Below are 27,484 nucleotides of genomic sequence, written 5' to 3' on the forward strand. Positions count from 1 at the left end.
CAACCCCCGCATTCCGTGGGTATCCATTACAATTCCAAAAGCATATTTTCAATTGTAACTCGGTCTCATAGGTCACGCATCCCTATTTGCTTGAGAGACTTGCCTCCTCCTTGGGCACATTTTCTTTATGAGATATCTCCTTGTTTTTATTATTCTTTTCCTCGTATGCCTTGCGATGCATATTTTGTTGCTTAATAGTGCGATCTTCACATACAAAACATTTTGTATCCCTCAAATAGATCCAACTATTATCAAGGATAATCTTTCGCTTGGTCTCATCCGGCATGGTGCATACAATTGGCCGTTCTCCCGAGCGAAGAGCTCCTTGCTTCCCCACTCTATGTACTCCATAGACCATAACTCCGGACATGCCAAAGTGGGTTTTGAAGAAATCTTCAATAACAATGGCAAGAGAAGGAGGTGTCTCTAACTTCTCTTCGGGAATTCCACGAAAAACAATGTTCTTGGAACGTCGCTCCCGTTCTTTCAACTCCTCCACATCCACATTCTCAACATTCTTTGTTTGAACCATAGCTTGCATGAGTGAGGAATTAGAAACCACATTGCTACCACATACATCAGCCCAAGACTTGTTTGTGCATACATTTTTCATGTCGCATACATCCCGGCTCATAGTGTCAAATTTCTCCTCTTTCAATACATGGTCATGCTCTACTTTGCTCATCCGCTCCTTCAAAGCATTCAAGTCCACAAGAGAGCGTTTACATTCCTTGACTTCCTCTTCAAGTTGCATCAAACGTGTTGTTTGCATCTCAAGTGTCCTCTTGAGATTCTCATTCTCAACCACAAGTACCCTTAGTGTGCCATTCTCCATTGCAAGTGCTCGTAAGTCTTCACCTTGTTTGTTTACGGTCTCTTGCAATGATACCAAGTACGCCATGATCATGGTTTCCGATGTCGTTGGTTGGGTGGTTGTGTTGCTATCTCCACACTTAGGAGATTTTGGATCATTTTCCACAATGGTTGTGGACCTTGTTGAAGAAGAAGAACCCTTGCGAGTGCCGGAAGACATTGTATGTAAAATAGGAGATGAGAATCAATTTTGTTGAACCTGTTCACTTCGGAAATGCTGCTACAGAAATGCCTTCCATAACTCTGAAAATTTATGTCTTTACATAAATGCGTAGAGGACTTCGTGCTCTTCAATTGAGGCTATAGATCACCCAAATCGGAGTTCGGATGAAGAAGTTATGATCAAAAGAGTGGACTGATGTCTACTAGGTCAAAAAACGGCTGCACTGAGAGAGAGAGAGAGAGAGAGAGAGAGAGAGAGAGAGAGAGAGAGAGAGAGAGAGAGAGAGAGAGAGAGAGAGAGAGAGAGAGAGATGTGTCGTGAGCCGGACTAGAGTTCAGGGAAAATGTGTCTCAGCTTAATATCATGCCATTTTCAATTTCCAAAATGCCGGTTCATGGCAAGGGGAAAAGGAGAAATACCGCCCCATAATAGAGAAAAATTCCGCCCCATAATTTCTAAAATTTCCTCTTTGAAAATTCAAGGAAAGGAATTTTGTATGTTTGGAAAAATGATTTTTGTCGAAAAATTGGTCGGGACTAGGGAGAAGATGGACCATGGTGGCCGGCTGTTGACAGTTGAACTTCCGGTCAGTGCTCTTTGAGCGCGGAGAGAGAGAGAGAGAGAGAGAGAGAGAGAGAGAGAGAGAGAGAGAGAGAGAGAGAGCAGACTTAGTGTAGCCTACGATTTCCTCTTGGCAAATTCAAGCAAAGGAATTTTGTATGTTTGGAAAAATGATTTTTCCCGAACACTGGTCGGGACTAGGGAGAAGATAGACCATGGCGGCCGGCTATTACAGATGAGCTTCCAATCAGTGCTCTTTGAGCGCAGAGAGAGAGAGAGAGAGAGAGAGAGAGAGAGAGAGAGAGAGAGAGAGAGAGAGAGCAGACTCAATGTAGCTTGCACCTGCGCGCTCGGAAAGAGAGAGACACTGCTGCACCTGCTCGCTCGGAAAGAGAGAGAGGCGGCCGGCTGTTGACAGCTGAGCATCCGGAAAGTGCTCAGCTGAGCGCGGAGAGAGAGAGAGAGAGAGAGAGAGAGAGAGAGAGAGAGAGAGAGAGAGAGAGAGAGGACTAGATTCACAATGCTCGAAAAAACCTAGGTTTAGTGTAGTCCCACCTACAAATTTTGAAATTAACCTCTAAAGTTTTTATTTGAAGGTAAAAAAACCTTCAAATTTTGACAATTTACCTCTGATGTTTCACATATGTAGGTTTGCCAAGTTTTTGGAAAGAAGTGTTTTTTGAGCACTGGCGAGGAGGTCTGGGGGGGGAGGGGGGGTTCCGTTGCTAGAGATGGCCTTCTGCCTTTATGTCGCACAGCAACCAAGGTGCACGGTGGCCAGTGCACAAAATCGCGAATACAAGTGCAGCCTGCCTTGAACGACCTGGAGAGAGAGAGAGAGAGAGAGAGAGAGAGAGAGAGAGAGAGAGAGAGAGCAAGGACTTCCAAGGAGGTCCCGGGGGGGTTGCCGTTGCTGGAGATGGCCTTCTGCCTTTATGTCGCACGAGAACCAAGGTGCATGGCGGCCAAGGCACAAAATCTTTCTCTGTGTGGGGAGATTAATTATAGGGGAAGGGTTTCTTGGAGCTGTAAATCCCTACAGAGTAGAAAAATCCAATTTAGGAGGCTTTTAGGAGTAAGTTGGTGGCGAGTGTGACGGGGTAAAGAGGGGCCATGCCGCCGCCGAAGGTGACGCCGTTTTACTAGTTCTATATAGGAAATCAAGTGGATTATATAGGTAACATGCTATTCAATATAAGAGAATGATCATACCTTCTATTTCTTATATAAGAAAACCATACTTAACTAGCACACTTCTATTAAACAATATTCTCTATATAGAAAATGTAAACATGTGTTTCACTACAATGTAGTTAATGTCAAAACTTTTATTATCCGTTAAAAAAAATTTATCGAAGCTGTTCAGCTATGAAAAAAAAGCACCATTTGTACTTATTTAAACACAATCAGAATCTAGAAAATCTTGGTTATTAGCTGCACTTACCCAGCTATAAACTACACTCGGTCAATTTCACTCTACTTAGGTGGACTTAGTTTCACTTAATTCCACTTAATCATAGTCAACTCAATAAAGTTGAACTCAAATAGAAATCACTTGCACTTCATTTGGGTCAATCACACAATTCACATCAATGAATTTCAAAGTTGACTTGAAACGAAGACAATCAAAACTTACTAAGCGTCAAATGTACAACGATAAATTCCTTTAACTTAGTTGGACTAAAATTGGATTTATTCAAGAATCAAGTAGACCTAAGAGCACCAAATTTGACACTTAAAATCACATTGAATGATATTACTCTTAATTGAAGTTATTGCACACAATTAGCTAGGATTTGTTAGATCATGAGGGGGATCATGAGAATATTTTACAATTCGATAGCCTCAAATTCTTTGGATTTGAAAAATGAAAATTTCATGAGAATTACTCTTATAAATTCACATGAATTTGAATCAGTTTCGACTCAAAACTTTATCAAATTATTTTCAATTAAGCGGTTGGACTTGTCTCTATTCAATGGCATTAATCTATCGTTCAAGTGAGACTATGAGCACTTATTGTTTACTTATTCGCATTTTAGTTTAATCAAAATTGAAAGTTGACTATTTTTTATTGAACAATTATTAAATTTCTAGCAGATTAATTTCAACTTAATCAAATTTTAAAGTTAACTATCTTTGATTAAACTGTTATTGATTTCAAGCAGATTAATTTCAACTAAAAAAACTTAATTTCCTTGCATTGACCTTATTTCAATCAATCACAACAGCTAGATAGTGCAATTGGATTCTAATGCATCATTGAGCACTTGCACTTGAGGGAAATAAAATGTATCATATTGCATTAATTGAATTGCATTCAATTCAAACTAAATCAAACGATACTTGATTGGAGTCCATCTTAATGGAAACTATTGAAATTAACTTGTATAAATGTAGTATGACAACATATTGTACTTCTAATATAGGTACATTGAATTAAGTGATGGGACCTGATTCTACACTTAACAATGGGAATCTAATGAACTAGATTAGGAAATGATCACCTTGCCCTTCTAGCACAGTAAAATGTAGCCAAAATCTATGTAACATTTAAATAAACAATCTCAACTAATCAAACCATCAATCAATACAAATACAAGAATTTTTCACCTTGTAATTGATAAGCATTCACTTGTTCACATGACGAAGTTATTATCAAATGTGACACCAATCTTGAATATCCACCATTAGAAGCAAAGGAATTCTTGTCAAGGAATATAAATAGAATTTTCTTCCTTATTGTACCAATGTATGTACTTTTGTTTATCATTCCATTGGCACTAAAGCATGCATTTTGAGAAAGTTACTATCAAAGCCCACAGTACAATGATCTAGTAATTTGAAAGTAGCTAGAAGCACATGGCAATGATGATTGAAGTGTGTACATAGACTACAAAAAGATCTTTTTGATCGTGTATTTATCATGGCAACACAATACATACTTTATGAAATGTGCCTCTTTGAAGACTTCCACAAAGAAGAAGAGATCTCGAGTTCCTCTTCAAGTGCAAAGTCAACATACATACAAGACAAATAAAGGGTACATATGTGACCGTGTCTCGGGCACAAATAAATCCAAATAGTAACTAATAACTATGCACTTGGTTGACCCTCCATGATATTTGTACCCAAGGAGGGGGGGGGGGAGAGAGAGAGAGAGAGAGAGAGAAAGAGAGAGAAAGAGAGAGCGAGCTATGCACTTGGTTGATCCCTCCACGATATGTGTACCCAAGAGGAGAGAGAGAGAGAGAGAGAGATTCATATGGGACAATATTATGGGTGTTTCCAGTTCTTTTTTCAATAGTAGTGATATAAGTTATTGTTGCCTATTGAAAGGCCTCGTACAACCACTAGAGATTATTTATAGTGTCATTTCAACCTCCACAAGTGTCAACAAACCAATATCACTCAGTAATGTTTCATTCACTTGAAAGAAAAACGTAGAATAGAGACGAAATTCATATGGGACAATATTATGTGTGTATCTGGTTGTCCTCTATCTTATTATAAGCTTTGATATAAGCTATTGTAGCCCACTCAAAGGCCTCGTACTTAACCACTAGGCTAGAGATGGTTTGTAGTGCCATTTTCAACCTCCAGAAGTGCCAACAAACCAATCACATGATAACATTTCACTCTCTTGGAGGAAAAAGTAGAATAGAGACAAAATGTTTCTAAAAATAACTAGGTGATGTGTTAAGCTTAGCCAACCACTAAATTGGACTATTAAAAACAAGGCAAGGATATCAATGACCTAGTAAGGTAGTGCTATATGAAAATAGGAGTAGTGGAGGGAGATAGAGCGTTGACTTATTTAGGATAGAGACTCTAGAGACACTTTTGTCCTAGGTTTTTTCCCTAGACATTTAAAATGACGATTAGTATGTGACATGTGCATTGTTGCGGCCAATAAAAGCATGGGCTCAATTCATATGCACATTCTTTATGCACTATTGAAAAATTGTCTATTATGAAAGGCTCTCTCTCTCTCACACACACACACACATAATGCTACAATGATACTGCTTATTTGCATTATAATTAGGCTACATGATATGCCAAATGATTCATACAAGGAGGGGATAATGACAAGGTTAGATTGTAGCATTTCTAAAAGGCTTGACCTTCCAAATTAGGAAACATATGAGTGTAGATAAACATATGTCTTAGTCTAAGACATCTCGCTTGACTCTCTCGATATTGAAACTATTATGTGTCACACACACACACACACACAGATAGAGAGAGAGCACTGATTTCTTTAGGATAGAGACTCTGTCGTGCTAGTTTTTTTTTCGAGACATTGAGAATGTCGATGATGATCATTTTTGTACCTATACATTGTATCCTATCCAGCACGATTGCATCGGTTTGGTCTCGTATGTCATTTTGGCCTTTTGAAGACGTTTAATATAACACTCTCTCTCTCTCTCTCTCTCTCTCTCTCTCTCTCTCTCACACACACACACACACACACACACACACACACATGCATACACAAGCGGACATGTGCAAACACACGTGAACTCGCACACATACACACACCCATGCATAACAAGATGAGTCTTTGAGGTTTCCCTCTGGCTTGAAAATTTATACATATGATGGGAGATTTGTCTCAATTTCGTATAGCTCAGCTCACCTTGGAACCCTAGCCAAGGAGTGAATGGAATTACACAAACCCTAGCCAAGGCCTGAATGGAGTACCTACCTAATTATAAGTAGTTGTACCTTATTGTTTGGCGCACAACCTAATGTTTAGGTGGAATCGAATACTCCTTCTCTTTAATTTTCACCTCTTCTCCGCAGTAGAGTTTCCATCCACGCCGGTCTGTACGTCTCTCCCGCTTCTACTTCTCTACTCTTCAATTCCCTCTGCACAAACTCTCTCATCACTCGTCAGAAAGATCACATGTGTGCTGATCTGCAGGTCTCCAGTTCCGCGTGCTTGTAGCAGCTACCCCAAATATGTCCTGTGCAGGAGTACATGTACGTAATTCATGATCTGGTCTCCAGTGACTATAGCTAGCGCTTGCAGAAAATACCCCTTGCGAGCCTCCACTCCCCCTATGGTGTTCATCCACTGCGGCTACCTTCGCAACGTGCAGCAACACTAGCTAGCAGTTTCTTTCCTCCCCGCCATGCTGATCAAATCGACCCCTGGTCCCAGCCTCCGTAGCCTCCTCCCCCCTTGCGTGCCCACAGTATTGCTCATCTAGTGACACATTCAGCTGTTCTGCGGCACCATTGTATAAGTGCAGCGCGCTCGTCCAGTGCCGGGAGTTCATGACTATCTTGCTCAGCGGGGAGCCCGAAAGGTTTGGCTGATGAATTTGAACACTATTTAGCGATCGAAAGGTACGCTGCTTCATTAAGCAGCTCGATATTGTTCTTTAGAAGCTCCAGCGGATCGGATCCAGCGACCTTCTAGCTGAACCAGCATAGCAAGTAATTATAGCTTGGGTAATTTGCCGACATAACGCTTCGTATAAATCTTTATTAATTTAGGCTTTTTTAAAAAATGGTAATGTGTGTCAAATATCCATTATGTTCTCATTGCAGTTCAAATTTTTGTATGTAGAGAATCGACCTACAGACCCTTTTTTCGAATTGAGTGAAACGATAACAATTCTCGAAGTTCGACCGTGAGCGGGATGTTGTCGGCGAAGACAAGCTTTTTTGCATCTTTTTTTTCTCGAGTAGGTACAACTTAACTATCTACTTTGAACCATGGCTCTCTTCTTTGCTCTCATGCACATAGTTTGCAAATCAAACTCACATAGAAATTCAAATAAATTCATGTCCATGTATGCGTACACATATATGCCAAAAGCATTAAATTAAAAACAAAGAGATTGTTTTAAAAAAAACTTTGTTTCAACAAGTCTATTATGTGCCTTTTTATTTAGGGTTGGTTGTTGTGGATCTCACACATACAAACATATAATTAAAAAAACGAGCTAGCAAAAAGATATTTGAACAATTGCTCGATCTCAAGGGATAATGTTATGTTTTATCATTTTAATTTTGTCATACGATGCTCGTGTCTCTTAGATACAAAGCAAAAAGGATTATATATTATAAGGATCTTTGGTGCTAGGTTATTGTGAATCATGAAGCACGGGTACACATGTATGTAACTCAAAAATAAAAACAAATATGAACATTTTTTAAAATTTGAACAGTTTTAAAAATTAAATATTCTTTAGATGATAGCGACGTCTAGCCGTGGCATAGTCATGACTCTTGAAGAGGTTTATGTCATGCTTAGATTTCGCTGAGACTAAGTACTAGTACTCATCCTACTGCCGCCTTTGAGTGGGTCATTCGCATATTGACACACGCATGTTATTAATAAAATAGGTTTGAATGCACAGTGCTCGTTCTTGTAAACATGCATATGTAGGATATGGCTCGACAGGAAGTAGTAGAAGAACTAGTTGCTGAGATAGCCTGTCATCTTAGGGATGATCGTTTGGCCAGAGAAACACTTTTATGTCTTTGGGAGAGAAAGGCCACCGATACGCATTTCAAGAATAGTTATAGATGACACCAGTTGTTGGTGGCCCGAGAATATGGCTTTAGTGCTTTTGAAGGAAACCTTAAATCCAGTTGATTATTACACAGTAGTTTTCCATGATGTAAATTCTATATCTCCAAGGATTTTAAGTGATAGGCTTGCTGTGATTAAAAGCCTTGTTCCAAGCAAGAAATTGTGTCTTGCATGAATGTATACATCATCTATGTTAAAAGATCCAACAAGCGTGTTCAGCACTATAACATATGCGCGGTATTATCGCTCACATTACCGCAAAAAAACAAACAAACTTGAAATATAAAAATTCCCGTACGCGAAAAATATTGTGGAAATGTTTGCAGTAATGGTCTAGCGGTAACATCCGCGGTAATGGTTGCGGCTATATTTCCACGCCTATTACCGCGTTTTTTGCTGCAAACATATCCACAAACATTACCATGTGTGCGTTATCGCGGGCATTACCGCGGTAGGATTTATTATAAAAAAACAGATGACCGTTTGGATTGTCCTTTGTAGGACCATCCAAAAGGTCATCTATTTTTTTATTTATTTTAGTTATTTTACAAAATTATTATTAATTACAACAAAATATCACAATTGGACAATACATTGAACCAAAAAAAGATTGATAATTTCATTTACATAAGTGGAATTACAATTGGGTGAGGTATTGAGCCAAAAAATGATAGGTATTGCATTTACATAAAGGGCAAAAAAAGCCCGCATGTACAAAATAGAGTATGGTCATGTGGGATAGGGCAAACGGGGCCCGCGTATACAAAATAGAGGATGCTCATGGGGGAGTTGGCGGTATTTCGCGTGGAACTCCTTGACTCTGCAAAACCATAAAAAAGAAACAATTAACACTTTGTTATTTAATATTTGATATAAAATCATCAATTTGATTATTTAAATAAGATTAAACTTACATATATGTTGCAGACTTCTGCACGCATTTTCGAACTCCTCTCGAGAGATCATTTGATTTTCAAACAACCAACACCAAATTTGACACTCGGTATGGTTCTCTCTATATCTCTGCACATCTCTGGTCGGGCGACTCATGGTAATGTTATACTGACAAAAAATAGCAACCAATTAATTAAATGAAAAACATTAGATTTTTTACAATAAAACTAATATTTTTACTTACATATTTGTCTTTCCAAGCCGTTTTTCCTCCCGAACCATAATGCGTAGGAGTCTGATGGGAACTTGACGCGTATACATCCTCGCACCCGTTGCCCTTTCGTCCTCTTTCTCGCCCATAGCGGTCTCCCACTCCACATCATGGACATTTCCTGGCCGATAGCTATGCTCTGGAGACTCCATTGTCTTCTTTGCAACTCTCCTCACACTAGATTTTTTGTTCTTCAGAAATGTTTTGACATGCTCTTGCAACCATTGCCTTGAAAATTGTTGCCCCTCAGGGTTGCGGTAACGCATGTGCATGGTTGTCTCTATATATGTGAGGTTGTAGGGATCTTGCTGATCAAGTTTCAGAAAACAATTGATATATGTGGAGTGCATTAATTGGTTGACGTGTGTGCGGAATCTCCTGCCCAACGCTGTCCCGAGATCCACCATACCTCCTCTATGAGCATGGTAGTATAACCCGCGAGCATCTGGTGAAGGCATGTCATGGTCCTCATCTTCTGCTGGAGCAGGGAGCGGTGAGTGTGGAGGAGAATCTGTAGTACTCCCCCCCCAAAACAACAACTCCGCTCCCTTGTCGAGATCGGCCGGCGCTAGCACGCGAGCTGCCCTGACGCTGACTGCCAGAAGAATGCCGACGTGAATCTGGGACAGAAGGTGGGATAGGTGATGGATAGGTGGATGCCCGTGGCGTCGGACCCTGTGGCGTCGCACCCAACGGCGTCACACCCTGGGACTTTGGACCCTGTGAAGGAAAAGTTGAACCTGGAGCTGTAGCTGGAAAACTCTGCAGGTATGGAGTGCCACCAGTCGGAGTAGAGACCTCTAATAATCCAAAAGCTGCTAGCTACGCCGGTGAATAGCGCTGCGTAAGGGTTTTCTACGAACCTAACCACTCAGCCCGAAGACGCAATGCCCTCTCCACATCTCGATCGGTCACAGGTACGGCAGCGAACCCACCAAGAGCGTCCCGAAACCAGCCGAACCTTGATGATGACTGCTGAGGCGACGGCTGTGAATGATAGGCAGAGAGAGCGTTGGGATATGACATCCCGTCTGCCATGAAATCCTCAATGCTGCGAAAGTGTGGTGTGGAAGAAGAAGACATAGTCTGCATTTATTACAACAAAGATTAAACTAGGGTATAAAATTCGAATATATGATTAAAAGTTTACACATTGATTTTTTTCAAACATTGGATTCTCTATAGTATCCAATGTTGAAAGAATCCAATGTGGAAAGAATCCAATGTGTGTATACGACCTATAAAAGAGTCTTGCAAAGCCTTGAGTGCTAATAAGATATTAGTGTATGTATTGACTAATAAGAGATTATTGTGTTTATGATTAGTGTGACCGATTGTGCGATCACTTGGACGGCCATTGGGACCTAATACGTCACCTACGACTTAATCATGGAGGTATGTTTATGTTTTTGTGTTGATTGTTGTTTAATTTAACATAATTAGTGTGTGTTTTAGTGTTGGCTTGTGTAATTGGCTTGTGCACACACTAATTAGTGTGTGCATTATATTAGTGTGTGTTAACATACACTAATTAGTGTGTGCACACACTAATTAGTGTGTGCATTGGCTTGTGTAATTGGCTTGTGCACACACTAATTAGTGTGTGTTAACATACAATAATTAGTGTGTGTTAACATACACTAATTAGTGTGTGCATTGGCTTGTGTAATTGGCTTGTGCACACACTAATTAGTGTGTGTCAACATACACTAATTAGTGTGTGCATTGGCCAATTCCATTGGTCAATGCACACACTAAATAGTGTGTGTATTGACCAATCCAATTGACCAATGCACACACTAATCACACACTCAATAGTGTGTGTATTGGCCAATCCAATTGGCTTGTGCACACACTAATCACACACTAAATAGTGTGTGTATTGGCCAATCCAATTGACCAATGCACACACTAATCCCAAACTAATTAGTGTGTGCATTGACCAATCACATTGGCAAATGCACACACAAATTAGTGTGTATTAACACATACTAATTAGTGTGTGAATTGGCCAATCCCATTGACCAATGCACACACTAATCACACACTAAATAGTGTGTGTAACAAGTTTAGATTTTGCAAGTAACTAATTTGACAAATCTAACAAGTTTAGATTTTGCAAGTAACTAATTTGACAAATCTAACAAGTTTAGATTTTGCAAGTAACTAATAATTAACAAATTTAGGTTTTGGTGTGTCTTTACTTACACTAATTAGTGTGTGCATTAGAATAATGCACACACTAATTATTGTGTGTAAAGAACACGTGCATTAATTAGTGTGTGTAATTAGTGTGTACATTAATGTTTAGATTTTGCAAGTAACCACTAATTAACAAATTTAGGTTATGGTGTACGTACTTTACTTACACTAATTAGTGTGTGCATTAGAATAATGCACACACTAATTAGTGTGTGTAAAGAACACATGCACTAATTAGTGTGTGTGTATGCATGTGTGGAGAGTAGAAAAGTAGAGATGGAGGTAGAGCTCAAGGTTGTGAGGTTCGCGCTCTCGGCTTCTGTGGAGAAGACAATGAAATTCAAATTTTAGGGCTTTGAACCTCGCGGGGCACGCGGGTGCCCCTATTTATAAAAAAATTTGAAAATTGATTTGCCGCTCCTATTACCGCGAGCATTACCGCGTGTCTTACCGCGCTGATTACCGCACCTATTACCGCGGCACAAATTCGGGCCATATACACAGATAGCCACGTTCTGATATTATTACTATTGATCCTCAAAATCTATTGGTACTATGTTTTTTATAAAATATATATATAATGAAAGTATTCCTAGTACTTTGAAAAAGACATTTTTACCTAAAAGTTTAATTTTTACTTTTTACTGATATTTTATTAACATTCTTTGGTAATTTGATTTTAATTAGTGTATGTAATTTATTAATGTAGGTTGCTTGGGATGATTTTGGCCCTTCCACTGAACCGGATAGATCACGGTGGTTGGCTGAGCGATTACCATGCCCATGCGTGCGGTGCAAATGTGCCATTGCTCGACTTCGATGGATATGCTTGAGCCATGTAGAAGATTATGGACTATGGGACGATCCTCGAAAGCGTGCACGGATGGAAACAAACGATCCGCGAATTGTAGAGGCTATTGACGTCACCCCTCATTGGCGTGTGGTTGGTGGAGGAGGGGAAAGGAGGGTGGAAGAGTGCATGCGCCAGGAATCCATTAGAGAGGGAGGAAGCACATCAAATCAGCCAAGTACTGCTGCTCTCTCTTATCCGAGTGACCACATCCCATCTCCTTACGTGGATGCAGAAGACGACCATTTGCATAGAATGGTTGAGGATCTCTATGCACGAGAGGAGGAGCATGAACCAGAGTGTGCATGCGAAGAAGCTTCCGAAAGAACGAGGAGTGAGCTACTCGATTCGGCACACAACCCACTATATGATAGATGCTCTTACTCCATTTTAAGGGCATCTCTCGAAGTCCTTAACCTTCAGGCGATGTTTGGATGGAGCAATGCTAGTGTCGACGCACTTTTGAGGTATGTATACAGATTGTGAAGGATGCTTGTGGAGTGCATAAATTAGCTTCTAATGTACTTTCTTAGGTTGCTAGGAAAGATGCTGCCAGCTGGCAGTCACATGCCAGAGAATAGACGAAAATCCCGCTAAGTGGTGACTGCATTAGGGATGGATTATGATCTCATTCATGCTTGCGTAAACGATTGTGTGCTCTTTCGTAATGAGCATGCCGATTGTGACACATGTCCATCGTGCGGGGAGCCTAGGTTCAAAGAAGGAATGCAGAGCAACAGAATTCCACGTAAAGTTTTGAGGCATTTTCCACTCATCCCTCGCATCCAACACATGTTTAGATCGAAGGGTACGAGCGAACTTTTGAGTTGGCATGCAAAAAATCGCTCCACAGATGGTATTATGAGAGTGCCAGCTGACTCACCAGCGTGGAAGCACATAGAGGACACATGGCCAGAGTTCAGGGATGAGCCTCGTCACTTGAGGATTGGGTTAGTGAGTGATGGAGTGAATCCATTTGGGCACTGCTCTACTTCATGGAGCACTTGGCCGGTGGTGGTTGTAAACTACAATATTCCACCTTGGGAGGCAACAAAAAAGGGAAACATTTTACTATCACTTCTCATTCCAGGAAAGCACAAGGTTAAAAACATGGATTTATATCTGCAACCTCTTATTGATGAGCTTCAAGAACTATGGAGAGGCATAGATGTCATTGACATTTCACGGCCACCACGAGACCGCAAAGCCGTCATCAAGTGCATCCTCATGTGGACCATGCATGATTACCCAGGATTTAGAGAGGTATCTGGTAAGTATGCACATGTTAATTGTACTCTTTGATTTAGGTTTATCATCTCATGTGTAACGTTTGTTTACCTCTTGGCAGGATTGGCAACATCTGGACATAGTGCGTATCCCACTTGTGGCCCTTCCCTTGTGACAAAGAGACCTCCTCTTCTTGGGAAGGTGATCTATCCCAACAACCATCTCATGTGTAACGTTTGTTTACCTCTTGGCAGGATTGGAAACATCTGGACATAGTGTGTGTCCCACTTGTGGCCCTTCCCTTGTGACAGAGAGACCTCCTCTTCTTGGGAAGGTGATCTATCCCAACAACCATCGCTTCCTACCTCCTTCACATCGTAGATATGCTCCCCCTATCAATGGAGTGCAACCGTTCCATTGGAACATGGCTGATTGGGCGAAGCATTGGGAGGAGCATCATGGTACCTCACCGCCTCCCAATGGGTTGCCAAAGGGTATGTCGAGGTACTCAATCTTCTTGTCGCTCCCCTATTGGGCTTCGTTGAAAATTCAGCACTTATTGGACCCTATGCATGTATTCAAAAATGTTGGGCAAGCTATATGGAATCACAAAATTGGCAAGAAGGATTCATTGGGTGCTAGGGAAGATTTAAGAGCCATTAGACGTCTCCACCCTTCAGCCACGCCCCGCATGGGGGAGCGGGGAAAGATGATTCTCCCCTAAGCACCGTGGATAATGTCAAAGGCAGACCAAGAGCGGACAAAGCAAGTTATTGCATCCATCAGAACTCCAACGGGATATATGCGATCACTCAAAGGTGCTTTCACAAAAACCAAAAAGGGTGGCTCCACTCAATTGTATGGATTGAAATCCCATGATTGGCATAAAATCCTTCAGGTAAGAGTAGAACAGTTTGTGGTGTCTATGTGTCCTTATATATAGGTTGACATTCACTAAGATGTTTTATTCTTTGTAGTTTGTACTTCCCATAACTATTAGTGGTTATGGGGACACTAAGGTGAAGGCTGCAATATTCAAAGTGGGTGAGATTGTGAGGTAATGGCTTTTTCTCAAGTACTATATCATGTTGTGCATGCATGAACTTTGGAATTTTTTTTCATCTACTATATAATGTTTGCCCTGTAGATTTGTGAGCTCCAAGGAGATAAACGTAGAAGCCATACCAGTAGCCCATCAGCTAGTAGTAGAGGCAGTGTGTGTTATTGAGGATGCATTCCCACATACAATCCTTGTTAGCCAAATACATCTATTGCTTCACCTTGTTGAGGAGATTACCATTTGTGGGGTGGTTCACTCTAGATGGATGTTCTTCTTGGAGAGATTCTTGAAGACTTTAAAGGATTTTGTTAGATTGAGGTCACAACCGGAGGTATGCAAAATCAATACAATATAGATAGCATTTATACGCTATGGAGTTACTAATAAAAATATGTGGTTTTAATGTTTTCAGGCGAGCATGGCAGAAGGTTGGGTGGTGCAAGAGGCATTTGTGTATGTCTCATAGTATCTCATCACATTGGATCCATCATTGCCTCGTCTCTGGAGTGAAAAAGAGGATCCTAGGAAGCACTCAACCATTCCCAGTGGAAAAGGCTCACTCTTGGTCATGGATAGAGAGTTTCATGCCATAGTCAACAACTACTCTTTACTCAATGCTAGAGAAAGGGATAGAGATGCATGGAAGAGGTCCCATGGAAGTAGACGTGCACCTCCTTTTCCTAAAGAGCTTGCAAAATATCCTGATTTGATTCAAGTAGAGTGGATCCATAATGCCATGACCAATGCCAAAGCACAAGGAGAACAAATAAGCCCTAAAGAATGGGAGTATGTGCGAGGATGCTTGCGCAAGGTGAGTGTGTATATGTTATGTATGCATGTATGCAAATCACTTAATGAAATGCGATGTAACCTCTTATGCATTGTGATTTTAGGGTCTCATTTTCAACTACATTTGGTCCGAAAGCCGACATTTTCGCACCCGCAAGATAGATGAGCATCGGACCACTAATGATTGTGGCGTGATGGGAAACTTTGACACAACAACAGATGAGGTCAGATATTGTGGTACTATAGAGAGAATAATCAAAGTGGATTTCATATGTTTTCACAAATTCCTCTTTGAGTGCCGATGGTTTGCGGGTGAGGTCAAAAGACATGAAAATGGGCTCATTATGGTGGATTCCACCCAATTCCATCGGGGAATAACTGACAACTTAGTGTATCCTAGTAGTTGCGAGCAAGTAATTTAGGCTATGTGCAATTAACTTAAATTAAAAATTTAAGTTATGTATATCAGCTTATTCTTTGTGTGTGACGTACAGGTCTTTTATGTGCCATGTATATATCAAAGAAGACTTTGGTATGTCATTCCAGTCACGCCGCGGGGTAGATCTATCTTTGCAGAGATGGACATTGAGCCAGTAATTGATCCCATCATACCATCACCACAAGATGCAGAGGAAGATGTAGTAGAAGTTGAAGAAGGTCAGCCAAGCCTTGCAAATAGTCATCTTGAGGAGGAGGCCGAAGAGGGAGAAAGCGATGATGATTCTACAGGAGGTGATGGAGAGGAGTGAGAATCTCTAAATTTGTTTATTGATTTGAATACTATGGGTCTAAATAAGGATCCTAGTGCTTGTAGAGATCTTATACAAGATGAGAATTAATAAAACTCTCCATTCTTTCACTTGGTGTAGTATATGATTAATTTGCAAATGTTTCGTTATGTGCTTATGAATAGTATTTGTAATGGTTTTGTTGTGAGTTCAATGATTTATGTATAGAATTTTTAGAGTGAAAGAGAGATTAAGTCAAGTGAGCAAGCATTCTGGAGAGTGTAGGAGTTGTAGTGTGTAAATACATTTTGAGTTATATTGGATTTAAATGGAAACCCGCGGGAGAGGGAGGGGGGAGGGGGTCCAGCTTTAGCGGTAATGTGCGCGGCAATATTCACGGAAATGCACACGGTAATATTTGCGGTAAAGTGCCGCTTGAGCATCAAAAGGATTCTCTCTCCTCATTTTGAATTCCTCTCTCTTGTTTTGCGGTAATGGCCCACAGGAAACACCACGATCTCTCATAGTGCAGATTAGTCTTTTAATATATGTCGCTCTCTAATTATTGCAATTGCACAATGCTGCAAAGTTTTATCTCATTTGTATTTGCGACTTAAAGTATGTGGTACTATAGCCTTTGACACTAGCATCAAGTGTTAATGTGGTTCTTGGGCCACTATAGTCCTTGTAACCATGGCTCATGACATTTAGGTGATACAGGCATACATGGCTTCCACCTCCAAGACTTTCAAGTGTACATGTACGTATAAATGTTTATTTACACCTGAAGGATATCAAATGTTGAGTAGAAGCACCTTTTTTCTTAGCATAGAAAACGGGAGACACTCCATAAAATTCACCCAAATTTCAATCACAACAAAAATCTTGAAGCCCTTCAGGGTCAATCACCTAACGTAAATGAGCTTGATAGTACACCACCTCTCCAGAGTGCATTCGACAATGACACCACATGAAGAATGTGGTGTACATGTTCTGCATTTTGCCAGGGTGAAAAATATGTTGAAAAAACGACATTTTTCAGGCATGCACAACTAAGGAGTGTTGCAGGCAGTCTAGCAAGTGAGCTTGGGTTTGTAAATGGAGATGATGTGGAGGTAAGGCACTTTGATGACAATGTGCCAGACATGGAAGCATCAAATGCCTCTTTGAATGTGGAAGAGGGATTTCAAGAGGGCATAGATTTGAGATCGGAAAATACAACTAGAGCAGGTGAAGACTGCCAACAACCTACTGGTCCAAATCATGCACCGCTTGGGATTGAGATTTTATCAAAGATCATTCAGTTTCAGACATTGTGGGATGAATATCAAGTTCCCATTAGCGGTCAAGACGAAATGCTTCGTCTACTATTCGGTGACATGGGTGGGGCTAGAATAGGCAAGCATGACTCCACTAGAGAAGATCCACGCTTGAGCAAAATCTTGGTTCGACTTGAACAGGATTGGGATGGTTTTTTGTTTGATAACTATAGGGTGCCTGCTTGTTAGGAGCAATTGCAGTCGCTATTTCAAGGGCTTGTTGGTATGGTACAACCTCTTTGATATAGAGTCTGCATGGGTGAAGAAGGGAATCACCATGAGCCAGAGCTCTTACGTCCAAGCAAGGAGGACAACTATGAAGGATGTAGTGTGGAAATTTGTGCATGCATTAGTAACAATAGAAAGAGGAAAGCAAAGCGTGATTGCTTGGAATGTTGTGAAAGGTGCCCAAGATGTCTCAAGCCTCGCAAGGAGACACTAGCCTTTGATTATCTCCCAATTGGAAGACAAATTGAGCTTATGTTGAAGAGTCGTTCTTTGTGCCGTGGCATGCTCTCCATGTGGAGAAACCAAGCCAAATGGTTGGGAAATCCACTTGAACTACAACCGGAGTCTATCCATGATTTTTGGGATGGTGCAAAGTGTCGTATAGACCAACACTTTTGGGACCCACAACAGACATTTGAGCTTCCAATTATCTGTACAACCCCAGGGTGTAATAAGGTGTACACAACGTTTCCCCTTCACATTAGGCAAAATTTGGACTCACAAAGGGGCCTTATAAGGAGTTTGACTTCCTCTCTCATGTCCAAAACGGGCGTGTGGTAAAATTTTTGCAAATCAACTCTAAACTTGGCGGAGATTTGGTAGTTAGAATCTACTCTTCAAGCTCTTTTTATTGATCTATAGCACGCCACGAGATTCTTCATATTTTGAAAGATTCTATTTTTGATTCTCTAAATTCTAGACGGAGTTGTCACATCACAAGAGAATAAAAAATAGAATCTTTCAATATATGAGGAATCTCATGGCGTGCTATATATCAATAGAAAGAGCTTGAAGAGTAGATTCTAAATGTCAAATCTCTGCCAAGTTTAGAGTTGATTTGCAAAAAATTTACCGCACGCTCGTTTTGGACATGAGAGAGGAAGTCAAACTTCTTATAAGGCCCCTTTGTGAGTCCAAATTTTGCCTAATGTCCCGTTTGTAGGAGATTCAACAAGGGTGGAATGAGCAAACTCAAGAATATATTTTTGTTTGTAGAGATTGTCGCAGACGTATAGTCTCTAGTAAGAAATTGATTGAGGTATGGTTTTAGAATTACTGGCATGGTATTTTTATTTGGTTTTTTTTTTATGAGTAATTTTATATGGCATGATAATTTTCCGGGGAGATCCCCGTAACCTGGCACTTTTGCTGCATTGGGATGGGTTCCAGTCCTCTCGCACCACACAGAAAGACAGTGGGGTTGTAGAGATAAAAATTTTGAACATGGTCAAGTCTTCCAACGTTAGTGTACTCCTAATATTGTTCCTCCCATTTAGCTCCAAGAAAGTGGCCCGAAACAATAGTGGTATATTTGGTGCTTTTCTACGTCCTCTTATGGAGGAATTGCAAGACTTGTTCATGTCAGGAATAAAAGTACACTACAACTACGATGTCAACAAAAACTTTGGAATGGGAACTGAACGGCAACAAACATGCATATTATGCGGGATGCTTATGATGGTCAGTGGAGACCATCCTGCCCAGTGCAAAATAGGACTCTTCAAGGATGGTGGCAAGGAGGGTTGTCAAAGAGACAAGTCCAAAGCAACTCTTGATGCTAGTAACCCAATGTATAGAGGGCAATATATGTTTATGATGGTAATAGACGACAAGCAAGAAATCCACCAACAAAATGCTCCATTTTGGAAATGTCCAATGCAGTAACTCAAGCCAGAAGAGCAACCTCTCAAACCCAAAGAGAGACTAATCTTGCACATGTAGGACTATCTGGAGAGTCAGTGCTATGGAAGTTCTTTGGCTTATATGGCTTTGACTTATCACGTGACTTGGTGTATGATGCAATGCATGTTCTTCCATTGAATTTTTTCAATAAATATACATCAAATGTCATGCAAGGATTGCAAAATGAATCAAAAAAGAAGGTGGATGGATGTTGCAAGCTTGTATACAAGCTTGCACCACCATCAATTCGCAATGGCAAGTGGCTACACACTCCTAGCAAGTACTTTGAAGGTTTTCAGGCAGAGGAAATTCAAAAATTTGTTCAGTGTTGTCTGCCATATGTATTGAGTGTCATCAACGAGGTATCTATGAGCTTGGTCTTCTCCTACTAGACATTGCCCACACATTTTACAATTTTAATCGTGAGAAGGGTTGGACAAAGGAGAGTATCGAGATGATGCGATCATTGTTCTCATCTTGAAGAGTAAGGAGCGAGGAATTCTTTGGTCCAAACTCTTCACCATTGGAGCATGTTGCTAGGAATGGGGAATTGCTTGATGACATTATCAAGCATGGATCTCATGATGTATATTGGTGTTACATTTTTGAAAGGATGGTCTCCATATATATGGGAGTAAAGACAAATAAAAAAATAATGAGATAACTTATGTCCACTTTTACAAGCGTGTTTTGTTTACATGGGTTACTCGCACGCTTCAAGAGGAGAAGGATGGATTCCTGCCACACGAGACGAATTTGTCATTCTTACACCAAAGGTTGATACTCCCAAATGATTTCACTCTACTGCATCCTATGAGTCCACAATGCTCTATCTTCCATGAAAAAGGGCTCTTGGAACTCTCATCTCTAACAAGATCCAAGGAGCTATGGCATAAGATTTTGGCAAATTATGAACCGGCTTACTGCCACAACATGATTAGAGCGAAAGGGATTGGTATAACCAAGAGAAACGCACAAAGAGATTCCTTTCAAATGAGGAGAAAAGGTACTTATAGCAACTGTGGGCAATGACAGTTAATGAAGGTGAAAATACTCTTGTCATAACCTACCAAAAGATATTTTACCAGGGTGAGGCTTTTAAAGTTGGTGACCATGTGACTATAAAGCAGGACAATGGTGATATTGATGCTCTTCCTGTAGGGCATTGAAGGCCAATATAAAAACATTGTTCTCTATCGAGCACAATGGTCATATTATTTGTATTTTCGGGCAGAGGATTATAGACAATGCATATCCTCATAGAATGGGGTTGACAAACTAATAGTTCATCATGCAACTAGAATGAGCATTGTACAACAACAAACTATGCCATACACTTGGGATTGTGTAAAACCAATCTCATCTTTGATGCATAAGTTCATACCTCTTCCATTGACAGGTAACAGGCTAGTAGCCTATGAGGTGAAGGATTTGATTCAAAGAAAGCGGCTTACAACTCTCGGAGAGGTCGGACATGCACCCCCTTGGTTAGAGGTTGGTGATATCATTCTAGCAACCAAAAGTGATGGTGAAGATGATCTTGTACATGCAGTTGTTAGAGAGATTGACCACCAGGGCAAAAAATGCAAATTAGCCTAGCTAGTACGTGATAGTTGTGATCATTGTACATGGAGGATGCAAAGCCAGCAGTACGAAGAGAGAGATTGGAACTCATGCAAAGTAGTGATACATGACTTTATTGTAGTTAGTAGGAGGTGCATGTCTTTAAGAAGTGGTGCACAATTAAATTTGCCAGTAGTTTGGAGATGCACAAGTGCTTAGCCTTTGATGTATCTAACATTAAAATACTTTAATTGATTGGAAAAAATATTTTGTTGTGGTTTTTAAGTTTTTTCACACTTTATATGATTTAAGGTATAACTTGTGACATTGTAGCTATTACATGGCTTCTCCATCTGAAACAATGTCTCTCAAAGAGACAATAGCAATGCTAGAGAAAAGGGTAAAAGAGCTACAATCAAGTGGTGGAGAGTCCTCTAAGGCTGATCATAAGAATAGTATGGCAGCTGGAAGATTGTCTCAAAGGCATAGCAAGGCTATACAAGTTGCAAAGGAAGACACAGTTGAAAAACCAGTTCCGACATATGAGCAACTCTTTCGCTTCCCACTCAAGAAAAATGATAGAGATCCAGCACTCTTGTATGGAAAAAAGTTCCTTGCAAAGTATTACGCTGACAGTGTACATGCAATCCATTGCTCCAATCTGAGAACTGTTAGAGGTTGGATGAAAGCATTTGATTCCAAGCTTTGTGACCTATGGCACAATCTAGAGGGGAAGGATGAACTTGTGAGCTTCATTCAAGAGCACCATGATGAAATTGAGGAGATGAAGTTCCGTGGTGTAGAGTACCATTGTAAAGTGGAGGACATCTACACATTTTGCTTTTGTCATAGGCAAGCAAAGCGAAAGAATGAAAAGAAAAAATCAACACTGGTCAATACCACAAATTTAATATATGTAAGCCACATTATTATTAATTTTTCATAGTTTTTAGCTATCATAGTAAGATTGATTATGTGAAGTTGTGCATTGCAGGGAACCAACTTAGTGAATGCAAAGGTGGAAGACAAAGAAAAACAGCTTGTGGGAGTTTCTACATCTTTTTTTTTTTTAAAATTAAAGTTACTTAGGAATGTTATACAATTGCAGATTAAGGAAAATCATTTACAACCTATCAATGAGGATTTGTATCATCCTCATATTGACTTTGAGAAAGACCATAACTATTCAGAGGAAATTTTCACTGGCGTGCAAGTTGAAGCACTTCTAGATCTATGTTTTCACAATTTATACTATCTCTAATTATTTTGTACACTTTCTTGAATCTAGTTATTTACTATTAGGATGTAGAAGGAGAGGATGAGTCTTTAGCTACAAATGGTTCTTTCTTGGCTCTTATTGAAAATGTCCCAAAGGTATGTCTATGTGATTGTCGTTTAAAATTATGGTTCTTTCTTGGCTCTTATTGAAAATGTCCCAAAGGTATGTCTATGTGATTGTAGTTTAAAATTAAAAAACATAGATATATAATTAATGTGTTTTATTCTGAAAACATGCAAAGGTTGATCTCATTAAAAAACAAATGGATTTTGAGAGCTCTCATAAGAAAATCAAGTGGATGTGAGCTCTAAAAAGAGCAAACGTGCACCTAAGGTTTACTCACATCTTTTACCTTATATATATTTCATATCCTTGTATGCTTTGAGATTTAACTTAAATTTTTTGATGCAGTGGAATCAAAAGATGATGGATATGATGCAAACTAAAAAGGCAAAAAAAGATTGCACCAAGAAAAAGGTAGTTGTTATCTATTACCCAAATGTTCATAGTCTAGAGCTCTAACCGAACTTTTCTGCTTTCAATTTTCTATGCATGCAGAGTGTACTGAAGAACGTTCTTAATGAGAGTGTTACTCTTCAAAACACAAAAGCCTTCAATGAACTATCAAATGGGCTGCATGAATATGTAAGGAGATTGACTTTAGCTGTACTCATCTTTTGGCATGGATTAAGCTTTTTTAATTAAGTAGTGAATTTTTACAATTGAACTTTTATTTAGGTTATGAATTTTGCTAAAGACGACCAAGAGATGATTTTAATCAAGTATTTAGAGGTTCCAACAGTTGATGCATTGTATATTACGCTAAAGGCTAGTTTCAATCTAGCAAAGCGTAGTATGGATTTCACAGGAGATCGTCAAGAGCAAAGTACGGTTGGCATGCGCTCATCATTTGTGGTGTACCTTTTGGCCACAAACAAAGTTAGAATTTCCAAATGTGACTCTTCTCCACTAAGTGTGGATGATGTAATTGTGGTTGGGTGATTTTATGCTGATTTGTTTATTTTAATGTAACCTTGAGATCCAAAGAAATGGTGAGCATTCTAGTGTCAACTATTTTCAATTATTAAATTTATGACTTAGATTGAATTGTTCAAAAAGCTATTGTGAGTTATTCTTATACATTGTTTTTTTCTTATGAGCTAGTCTCTGTTCCAAATACCCATGCATGATGAGTTTGATGCAAAGATTTAATTTCTTTGATGCAAGATCTACGACACATTTGTGAGATTTGTTATTATAATATTATTATTTTTATTATAAAGTCAATAAATTTGTTTATAATAAAAAAGTTAAATTTATGTGATTCACTTATGTGACTCTTTTTGTCTAACTATTGTATTAGACTACGTATATAAAACTAACGTGAATATTACTATATGGATTTTCTTCCGTTCCAATTATTATGCAGTTTTTTCTTGTGCATATGTTGGTCAAAAAACTATATAGTTTTCTTTTCGTGCGTGTTGGTCAAAAAGCTACATAGTTTTATTATGTGGGTCATTTTTACTGCATATATATATAATAAAAGGTTCCGTTTTTACTAGTTTGGACTTATCCTACATATGTTCAAGTTTTATCTACGAAAGTCTTTTTTTTTGCTATGTAGGAATTGAATTAAAGTTCCTTGTGTATAGTATAGACTAGTATAGATTGGTCTATTCCACTTTTATTAAGGCAAATCTCTCCAAATTCCCCCCCCCCCCCCCCCCCCCCCCCCCCCCCCTCTTTGTAAAGCAAACGCCATCCCTGCCCCTATCCTTGCCCTAGATATTCAATCTCCCTCCCGTTTTTGATGTCAACTGTTGGGAATGTGTTCTCCTCTATGCGCTCCTCCCCCCTTCCCCAGTCCATACAGCCTACACAACTCAGTTAGCAACCTGTACACACCTGCCTTGCAGTGCATCTGTGCTAGAGAGAAGAGGTCTATATAGCTTTGTAGAGGCACGCTTTGCAGAGAGAGGAACAACCTGCATGGAGAAGGGCAACTTTGCAAAGGCCTTCTCCACAACCCTTTGCTACGAATAAGAGGCCCGCTTGTAGCAGCCATGCACACTCCTCTATCTTTGAGCTCTGATTGCTCCCCTCGTTGACTAGTTCACCTCCACCCTGCACACTTTCTCCCAAGCCTCGGTCCCCCCTCTATCCTACTACATCTCCCACTTGAACATCGCTTACTTCCCTTGCGTGTCGTCTACGTACAAGACAAAACACACATACCTACGCGAACAGACCAAGGCAATGAAAGAAAGGAGTATCGTATGTAGGAGAGAAAACCATCGAAGTCTAGTAGCTCTCATGCAATCCCAGCTCCTTGGTAGATCCCTCTTGCATGTAAGAGAGAGCAACATGTGCAACACACACAACTATCTTTGCACCCAAAAAAAACTATCTCCACTACCTTTCCTTTTACTCATCAACAATCGATGAACATCTGCCAAAATCAAATGCTTCAATTTCTTCTTCTTTTTTTTGCTAAACTCACAATAATGAGTGGAGATATAGATTAAAAAATCAAAAAGTTACAATGTCAGCCATGCTCCACATGAGCCATGGCATCTATTAGCATCCCAAACAAAAACCAGATATATCAGCTGATAAAGGGCACCATCCTGAATCCGTAAGTCATCAAAAGTAAAGAGGGACTAAGACTGGCTTGGGGTTGCCACCAAAGAGAAAGCTCTACCACAACCCCTTGACCGCCAAGTCAATGAATAGGAAACAAATTGTCGATAAGAAAAGCATCACTTTTTCTTCTTTATTCATTTTAGTAGAGTCACAGTGCTGGTTGTAGACCCCGAGACCTTTACAATATGGCTTATGAGTTCTAATTTTTGGTCCTTAGCTCCCTTTGCATTACAATCAGGCTGACTAGACTCATTGGTCATATGACCCTCTACGTGGGATTTACATGTGACTTTGGTTTATCTTGCATCACATATGACAGGTTCTCAGTCTCTTTACTTATCTACCCAGTAGAAGGACCAAAAGGCAAATATGGTTTCTCTTGCATATCTACTAACAAGCAACCCGTCTCTTCAGCCACCTCGGAAGTCAGATCATGGTCGCTAGACTTTCCTTTCGGCTTGGTGACATCCACTAGGGGCTTAACCTCCCTTGAGACGTGCCTCTAAGTTGTCTGGACCACTAGATTGTGGATATCTTTAAACTCAAGGCAGTCCCTAGCATAGTGACCAATTGCACGACATTTATAGCACGCATTTGGAAATGAGGCAAACGCTAACTCTTGTCGAAGGGCGCCAAAACTCCCCATATTTAAATCCAGGTACATAGGGATGGGCCTGCTCAACTTCCACATAATGTAAACCTTGGTGTCTAAGGCCGATCTAACCCGCCGCATTTTTGGGATGAGCAACACTCGGCCCAACATGGCCGCTATGGAATCCACATATTCATGAAGCCAAAGCGAGAAGCCCTCGAGCGTCACCCACACCGAGCAATAGGCCATAAACTCTTCGTCCAGACAAAACTCTAATTTCCAAAGCATACCACAAGCAAAGTGATAAGCTCCCTAAATGCCTCCTCTCAACCAGATCCTGAACAATTTGCTCAATGGCACACTTTGCCACATAAAAACCTTTTCCTAGCGCCAAAAATACCTCAATACCTCTCCTGTCGTTGCCCTAAACAAAACAAAAAGGAGCCCCCCTTTTACTTTTCCTTCCACGTCTCTTTCCTTCTACTTTCCAAAGAACATCTGCCTATGATTCCCATGAAAAAGAATTGGGTTCAGATCTGGTAGGGAAGGACCCATTTGTTGAGTCAATGCAATTCAAGCTAAAATGAGCATTTTAAATAATAATGATGATGATAATAATAATAATAATAAATTCACTTTTTACTTTTGCTTGAATTGCATTGAGTCAACAAAGTATATCAAGCCCTGGCATATCCTTTGCATAGGGGTGGCATATCCTTTGCATAGGGGTCATCCAACGTATACAAAGAGGTCAGCTCAATGGGCTAGAGCCCCCCAAGTATTTGAATCCATTGAGCCTATACTTACCCTTAAATCATGCTACAAAAATTCCTACACCCGCCCTAAATACCCATGAAGGTCATAACTTCTTCTTTTCAAGAAGCCGCTTCCTCCTGCTTGAAAGAAGCCGACCACAAGTTTCCAACACTAGTTCTGCATACAACTCTGTTTGCTTTTTGGAATAGTTGTTCATTCCTAGAAACCCATATGGCTTTCACGACAACAATGCTAATTGTACAAATTTTTGTCATCAGATCTTCTTCGACCAAGCATTTGGATCCTAGTACTAGATCTCTTCTAAAAAAGGGGTGCCTAGCTAATAGAAGACCCACTTGCAGACTCTTCCTGTGAAGCTCTTGATCTCTAGAAATCCCCAAATGAGGTGGGATATGGTCTTAGTTTGTTTGTTACATCTGATGCAGGTGCTATTGCCAAAAACTCTCACCCTAGCCTTGTCCTCGATAAAAGTGAATATACTATTTTTGGGGTGGGAAGGAAATCAATGTGTTTGTCTCTCTTCTGATAGCTGAGATATTTCTCTTCATTCTTTGCAATTGGCACAGAGGAGTGTGTTTGTGAGTGGAAATGGGTGCCATGATCCGTAGGCAGAAGATGCATAGGGCTTGAAGTGCAACAAACTAAGAGCAGATGGAGAGCAAGGAGTAGAGGGGGGTGGGGTGCAATGGCTGTGATTTCCTCGAAGGAGACACCAGTTGTAGTGATAGGAGCCATATGATGACCCGTATCACGGGGGACATGGACGAGCAGGACAAGTAGGAGAGAGGTGATGCTCCACCCGATGCAGGGGACCATGTGTTGGCATTGAGTCTCTCTCTTTTTTTTGTTGTAGGTGTGCATGCATCCATGAGTGAGACAACTATGTCTCTCTCTCTCTTACTGTAGGGGTGTGTTTGTCAAGCAAGGAAACTCTCTTTCTCTACCGTGTCATGGGTGTGCAAGTGAGGGATGGTGAGATTGCATCGGGGGGAGGGTGACAGTCGTGCTCTCTCTCTCTCTCTCTCTCTCTCTCTCTCTCTCTCTCTCTCTCTCTCTCTCTCTTTGTGTGGTTTATAAGCAGCACTACAAAGTGTAGCCTGGTGCAATTGATGGTCATGAGATGAAGACAGGGGCAGGAGCATCGAAGGTGTTGTGTATGGTCAGCATCCCAGAAGATATAGGAAGATGTGCCTTGCTTCTCTATCTCTTCTATCTTTCTCTAC

At 40.3% G+C, this 27,484-nt stretch overlaps 3 protein-coding genes across 7 annotated transcripts; all 3 read left to right on the plus strand.

The window, feature by feature from the left end:
* Window positions 1-6,230: 6,230 nt before the first annotated feature.
* Window positions 6,231-15,207, plus strand: LOC147425586 (uncharacterized). 5 transcript variants are annotated; one of them, XR_015186483.1, is made up of 7 exons: window positions 6,231-7,063; window positions 7,182-7,299; window positions 9,081-9,156; window positions 10,644-10,713; window positions 12,230-12,837; window positions 12,904-13,640; window positions 13,719-14,315. XR_015186483.1 is itself a non-coding variant. In XM_086500673.1 (5 exons), the coding sequence occupies exons 2-5, from the start codon at window positions 14,334-14,336 to the stop codon at window positions 15,121-15,123; spliced, it is 540 nt and encodes a 179-aa protein (XP_086356799.1). In that variant the 5' UTR covers window positions 12,698-13,640; window positions 13,719-14,333; the 3' UTR covers window positions 15,124-15,207. The 5 variants fall into 5 exon arrangements, 2 of the variants coding, with proteins under 2 accessions (XP_086356799.1, XP_086356797.1); XR_015186485.1 differs by having other exon boundaries at window positions 12,912-13,640; XR_015186484.1 differs by lacking the exon at window positions 9,081-9,156 and having other exon boundaries at window positions 6,233-7,063.
* Window positions 15,208-15,225: 18 nt separating this feature from the next.
* LOC147425587 (uncharacterized) lies at window positions 15,226-16,295 on the plus strand. The gene is made up of 3 exons (XM_086500674.1): window positions 15,226-15,468; window positions 15,551-15,670; window positions 15,941-16,295. The coding sequence occupies exons 1-3, from the start codon at window positions 15,226-15,228 to the stop codon at window positions 16,193-16,195; spliced, it is 618 nt and encodes a 205-aa protein (XP_086356800.1). The 3' UTR covers window positions 16,196-16,295.
* Window positions 16,296-21,983: 5,688 nt separating this feature from the next.
* Window positions 21,984-23,302, plus strand: LOC147425588 (uncharacterized). Its single transcript, XM_086500765.1, has 4 exons — window positions 21,984-22,579; window positions 22,658-22,723; window positions 22,805-22,891; window positions 22,985-23,302. Exons 2-4 carry the CDS (start codon window positions 22,670-22,672, stop codon window positions 23,246-23,248), a joined length of 405 nt encoding a protein of 134 aa, XP_086356891.1. The 5' UTR covers window positions 21,984-22,579; window positions 22,658-22,669; the 3' UTR covers window positions 23,249-23,302.
* Window positions 23,303-27,484: the final 4,182 nt, after the last annotated feature.

The sequence above is a fragment of the Adiantum capillus-veneris genome, chromosome 25, assembly GCF_014529385.1.
Source record: "Adiantum capillus-veneris isolate H3 chromosome 25, ASM1452938v2, whole genome shotgun sequence".
In the NCBI taxonomy this organism is placed as follows: domain Eukaryota; kingdom Viridiplantae; phylum Streptophyta; class Polypodiopsida; order Polypodiales; family Pteridaceae; genus Adiantum; species Adiantum capillus-veneris.

Excerpts from the sequence above, each read along its gene's own strand:
- LOC147425586 (XM_086500671.1), top strand. The coding sequence starts at position 12,986 with ATGGATTATGATCTCATTCATGCTTGCGTAAACGATTGTGTGCTCTTT. Across the intron at positions 13,641-13,718 it reads AGGATTTAGAGAGGTATCTG|GATTGGCAACATCTGGACAT; the intron begins GTAAGTATGCAC and ends ACCTCTTGGCAG.
- LOC147425587 (XM_086500674.1), top strand. The coding sequence starts at position 15,226 with ATGGATAGAGAGTTTCATGCCATAGTCAACAACTACTCTTTACTCAAT. Across the intron at positions 15,469-15,550 it reads TGCGAGGATGCTTGCGCAAG|GGTCTCATTTTCAACTACAT; the intron begins GTGAGTGTGTAT and ends TTGTGATTTTAG. Across the intron at positions 15,671-15,940 it reads TTGACACAACAACAGATGAG|GTCTTTTATGTGCCATGTAT; the intron begins GTCAGATATTGT and ends TGTGACGTACAG.
- LOC147425588 (XM_086500765.1), top strand. The coding sequence starts at position 22,670 with ATGATGGATATGATGCAAACTAAAAAGGCAAAAAAAGATTGCACCAAG. Across the intron at positions 22,724-22,804 it reads AAGATTGCACCAAGAAAAAG|AGTGTACTGAAGAACGTTCT; the intron begins GTAGTTGTTATC and ends CTATGCATGCAG. Across the intron at positions 22,892-22,984 it reads CAAATGGGCTGCATGAATAT|GTTATGAATTTTGCTAAAGA; the intron begins GTAAGGAGATTG and ends ACTTTTATTTAG.